Source organism: Physella acuta, unplaced genomic scaffold (genome assembly GCF_028476545.2).
Source record: "Physella acuta isolate Inbredline_101_S28 unplaced genomic scaffold, ASM2847654v3 ptg001796l, whole genome shotgun sequence".
Lineage (NCBI taxonomy): Eukaryota > Metazoa > Mollusca > Gastropoda > Physidae > Physella > Physella acuta.
Genome location: NW_026733306.1, coordinates 62,421 through 68,420, shown reverse-complemented (window position 1 = coordinate 68,420; position 6,000 = coordinate 62,421). Strand labels below are relative to the sequence as shown.

At 37.6% G+C, this 6,000-nt stretch overlaps 1 protein-coding gene across 1 annotated transcript in view; it reads right to left on the bottom strand.

Moving 5' to 3' along the window:
• Nucleotides 1-826: 826 nt before the first annotated feature.
• Nucleotides 827-6,000, bottom strand: part of LOC131930533 (protein quiver-like) — a 42,069-nt gene continuing 36,895 nt past the window's right edge. Inside the window, exon 4 of the mRNA XM_059287068.1 lies at nucleotides 827-1,805. Within this exon, the coding sequence (XP_059143051.1) occupies nucleotides 1,579-1,805 (227 nt within the window). The 3' untranslated portion in view covers nucleotides 827-1,578. The remainder of the gene's footprint in view (nucleotides 1,806-6,000) is intronic.

Sequence of the window (6,000 nt, the reverse complement as noted above, 5' to 3'; positions counted from 1 at the left end):
AAACAACAGATTCATCTAAGAAAGGGTTAATTAATTAATTAATTAACTAATTAATTTCACTGGTACGCTAGTGTTAGTAAACAAAATGTAAATTAAAAATTGAACTAGAAAAAGTTAAAACTCAGTTTAACATAGAATGTTAACACTCAGATTAACATAGAATGTTAACAGTCAGCTGAACAGAATGTTAACACTCAGTTTAACATAGAATGTTAACAGTCTGGTTAACATAGAATGTTAACAGTCAGCTTAACATAGAATGTTAACAGTCAGCTGAACAGAATGTTAACACTCAGTTTAACATAGAATGTTAACAGTCTGGTTAACATAGAGTGTTAACAGTCAGCTTAACAATGAGTGTTAACAGAAGCCACCAGGGAAATTAGGTTATCTTAGCCAGGTCAATTGCAACAATTGCAGATTTAGCCTTAGACAGGTACTCCAAATAGTTAGACCCATTTTAAAGTAAATTCTCGACTACGACTCTAAAATTCCTTCTCGGTAAGTGGAAGCAGCCTTTTAAAATTGGAATATTACATCAATTAAAAATGACAAAAACTATATTAATTTTTTAAATTTGACATTAACTTCAATTTTAAAATTAAAATAAAAACAACAACTGCCTAAATAAAGAGTTAACATTGTTTTTTTAGAGTTAAAAAACAACAGCAAAACAACCAAAACGACTATCAACTTATTTTCTTCTTGTAAACGAAGGCCTATAACTCTAATAAAGAAAAATCACTGGATCACAGTTTGCTTTTGTTGCAGCATCCAAATTTGCAATGAGCAGAGGGGGGGGGGGGGGGGGGGGAGGGGGGGGGAGGAAGAGGGGGTCAGTCCAAAATATCGCAACCTCAACTGGACACACACAGTATGACGATTCAGACAGTGTCGGATCATTTTGTTAATCGTTAGTGTTGCCATTGGTCAGCTGAATGCCAGTCGATAGAATCATCAAGTGAAGAAGACTCAACATGGACTACTCATCACTGCTACATTAGCCGTTGCTATTTTTTTAATTTTTTAAATTCACTGAAACTCAGAACTTAGCAAAAATGTGAATTAGTCAACTCGGAAAAATGTGAATTAGTTATCAATCTAACAGTGACATTAAAAAAAAGTTAGTTACATCTTCTTAGATGTATTACTAATGTAGGACATGTTACATAAAACTTCTATAAAAGTTAATAAATCCATTAAAATATTACATTAATTAATAAATTCAACACCATATAATTTAACATTACATTTCAATACTAAAAATTCCTGTCATTTTTGCAAATTTGCATTTTTGGAAAACAATTTCCAAAATATTTTTTTTTTCCAGCGTTGTGTTCGAGGCTGTTAATACCTGAACTGTTATACAGCCGTAAGGTTGAATAGAGTTCTTTATACAGCCGTTAGGTTGAAATCGTAGATTGTCCCGGTAAAAAAAATTATACATTTACCACTCACAGCCGCCACCAGTAACTTCAATTTTTAAAATTTCCGGTTTAAATTTGCACTTATTTGAGTATCGGCTCATTGCGATTTTTAAACAACATGAAGTCGTCTTTATCATGGAATCGTTGAGTATTACGTTGTCAATTTGAGTAACAGAATGAGAGACGCCAACAGGAGTATTATAGTGAAAGGGGTTCGGTAATCGATACCGCCCGAGCGTCCCGATACAGAGTTGCAGCGATGCTTGCCGCACATACAGAGGTAGCCGTTGCCGTTTCTCTCTGTACGGCAGACGCCGTCAATCATCGTCAGGTGGAAGTCGAGGTCAGCGCTGCACTGGCGAATCATCTGCAGAACACCTGGCGGGAAAAATGAAGAAAAACATTAATTAAATCTGGCAAAAGATTGGACTTTGGGGTCGTCCATAAATGACGTCACACTCGTAGCGGGAGGGGGGGGGGGTCGGTAATTTTGTGACGGTGTGTGATGAGGGGGAGGGAGGGGGTGGGGTTCAGATGGTGCGACGTCACATTTTTGCTTTATAAAAATGCCATGTTAGAAAACTAATTTTAGACGTTATATCGGGTTTTTAGTAAACTGTTTTAATAAATTGCAATAGGAATTGATTAAAATACTCTATATAGACAGAGTTCAGACAAGAATTTGGAAAAATATCGATGTTTTAATAAAAATTCAACTGCAATTTTGAGGGGGTGGGTTTGTAGGCTGAGGTGTGACGTCATTTTAGGGGTGGGGGACTGGCTTTTTGTGACGATGTGTGACGGAGGGGGAGGTAAACATCGTCAAAAAAGCGTGACGTCATTTATGGATGACCCCTTCTGCTTTCACTTACTCTGTAGAAAACTTGATGTTTGTTAATACTTTAACGTAGCGGCGTATACGTTTTTTCTCTCTGAGATGGCAAACAACTATACTTTGACCCAAAACTTGACCTTGACCTTATCCATAAAACTCAAGTCTAAGGGAGGGAGGGGGGGGGGGAAAGCGACATTTAGTTTTGCTTAAATAAATAGCCTGTATAAGGAAATGAAGCGAAATCGAGAATTGCTCATGTGCGTGACAATATTGCTGGTAAATCCTAAGCATAATCCTTAGGATTAAAACTACCGTTCTTAACGCAACATGAATCTTTGGATATGGTCAATGATACGATTGACCAACCCCTATTCAAGCCCAAAACAATGTTGTACAATCCAATATAAAGTAAGAATAATAACTTAATTAAGTATGAGCATAGGGTTGGTTAGTGTGACGGAGACTTATAGAAACACCGACTCAAAAAGGGCGGTCACATCGACTGAGAGCATTGTATAAGAGACGTTAGTTCTTTTGTTTTCCAACAACAGGCAACAGGTTTTTGTCACGGGTGTGTGTATTATTCCTGGCGATAACAGTCTGGTTGATGTGATGTGACAAACACAGGAAGCCTGCATCCACCAATCACAAGGCAGACCCTCACCTGGAATCCACAGGGCAAAATGAAAAGAGACCGACCAAGGAAGACCTGGAGACATGATCTGGTACAAGACAACGAGAAGATTAGACCCACATGGGAAAGATGGATAGACTAGCCCAGTACAGAGATGCCTGGAAAGCTCCTGTAGATGGGTTATGTGTTTCGTCATCGTTACTTACTAATATAGTTTCATTTTAACTTCTAAAAAAAGAAACCACTCCACGAATTCTAGACTAGGTAGTTATAGAAATACAATTAGATTAATAGAGAATTATCCCAAAACCAGTTTCTCGGCTAGAAAAAAGACGATATTTTTCCTGAGTTTAACATTTCAACATTTTTTTCGGAGTCCCTTGAAGAAAGCAGAATTCATTATAAATATGACATTTAACACACATTCACAAGAAAAATAAAAAAAGGAACTAGATTATAAATTATTTCTAAAAAAAGGTCGATCAGCTGTGAAATATATAAAAATCTTGTGGAAAACTCGCTGGATCATTGCGTAACTCTCCCTGCTGGTGGTGGATAAACAGTTAAACCCCAGGGGATCGTTTAACATTTCAACAGGGAGAGTTAACTTCTGCATGTAATCACACAGAGTTTTGAAGCTTGAACCCCAGATTACTGAAACACAACAGAGAAGGCTAGAGATATCAGGGAGACGGACAGACCCAAAGATATACAACTGTGGTAAAGGGCGCATGTGGAATTATGGGAGCAGAACTTGACCCTAAAGTAGGGAGTTTTTTTCTTCTCTTGCAAACGGCGTTTAGAGGACACGGTAATTGTAAGAACTGCAGCTGTTATGTGCATACGTAGATACAAGACTTTTAAGTACCAAAGACGTGTTACAAGAGAAGGGATATATACTATTGAGCAGTATTGAAAAACATAAGGATTTTATTTTAAAAGCCAACAGTATTAAATGATAAATTTTGTTTATAAATAAAGTACCCTGAATATATGTCCAAAATTCGCCTCTCATATAGATAAACCCCGTACATTAATACTTATTAGAATGGAAGTATGCTCTACTAATGAGCAACAAAGACTCATGACCCTACTTCACAATGCATGAAAAAATAAACTAGCCACGTGCTAAAGACATGCCCAATACTCCATCATATAACTGCCAAAACGTGCACATCTACAATGTGCCTACAGTGTGCAAGGACTCACAAGGCGTCCCATCAAACGGCCGCAAGAACAAATATACTTCTACAACGTGCAAGGATCACCATAACGTCCAATCATACGGCCGCAAGAACAAATATACTTCTACAACGTGCAAGGATCACCATGACGTCCCATCATGTGACTGCTAAAAAACGCAAGTCTGCAACGTGCCAGAAATCCATATACCTCCCCACGCAACCGATCCACATCTGTAAGTAAATATTAATACTCTCCATGTGGTCGTCTGCGAACACAGCTCTTGACATCTCGCGAACAGGAGGTCGGCCACAGCGTCAATAGCCAATAGGAACCCACGCTCGTATTTTCGCGAGATGCGCAAGGGAGCATCCGCAGCATGGAGATTTTAACTAAGTAGTGACAGATACGAACATTCCAATACGCGAGATAACTAAAATTGCGAGCTGAGTTCAACGAGGCTATTTTTAAACCGACGCCACGCCGAAGCACGCTTTATATTTGATGAAAGACAGTGCAAAGTCTAAGTGAGGAAAAAAGATTGCAACGGTCTTGCATTTTGTTCTGTTACCTGCTAAAAAATAAAAGAACATCACCGGTTATGTTTATAAAAGGGTAATTAAAAATATCTGAGCTTATCAGAGGTCGAAGCGCAGACAGCCAAATTTTGATGGGGTAACAGGCATGTTTTTATACTGCTAAATTTCATTTACCTGAACATTGTATCAGGCTAATAGGAAATACTTTTAGTGAAGAGCGCTGGGCATATTAAATTCAAAGGGGGAAAACTGCATACGGTGTATCTACATTACAATAACAATGTTGATTTGTTGAATGATGTCAAGCTGGCATTACCACTTGCTGGTGTTATATATCACGCGCATGCGCAGATAAACAGGAAGAACATATTTAGAATGGGATTTTAGTTTAATAAAGTATATGCCAAACCCACGTCGCATTTTGTTTTCTGCTAGAGTTCATTTAAATTTTTTTTTCGAGAACACCTGGTCTGGAATTTTAGATGTAAACACAGCTTTTAATACCGAGAGGAAGCTGATTCTGAGTCAACATGCGCTTACAAAATGTACTCAAATTATCTGACAGCACGCGTAATAAAATATTGGTTATACATGCACATTAAACTACGAATATAAATTAATTAATATTAATTAATAATCAACCTTGATTAATTTTTCAAATCTTTGACAAAAACTATGAATACAAATTTATTTGTATTATTTCAGTTTAAACAATGTTACTCTTTCGAACCTGCTGATTATGGTGCAGATGAATTAGATTTCAACTGATTCTCTAACCTGGCATACGACGCGATATTGTGGCCAGTACTCAGCCCAACCGGCTTAACATTCCCTAACGAGGGTCAGGTACCCACCAGAGCTGGGTGGACTCAGCGTGGACAAAGCCAGGTATCCGAACTCGAGCCAATCAGGTTAGAAGTTAGCTTAACTATCTGTCTCACACTTCAAGTTAAATAAATAGCGTTCACTAAATCATATATCTTTTACAATAAATATGTAATTTCTACATCAAAACAACAACATTAAAACAACAACTTGTTCATTAAGAAACGGAAACATGCTGGTAATGTTTAAAACAGCAGTCACAACAACAACTACACAAGTCACAACAACATCAACCAGAGTCACAACAACAACAATAACAAAATTCACAACAACAACAACAAAAGTCACAACTACATAAGTCACAACAACAATAACAACAAAGGTCACAACAACATAAACATAACGTATGATCTAGTTGTTGTAACACCAGTGTCCTAATTATAGGATACGATACAACGTTAGAGTTCCCCAACGTTAAAGGAGTGGAACAGAACAGGTACCAGCACCGACAAAAGGAGATAAGGCAAGTACTGGGGAAACCTGTGCCAAGAATTTAAT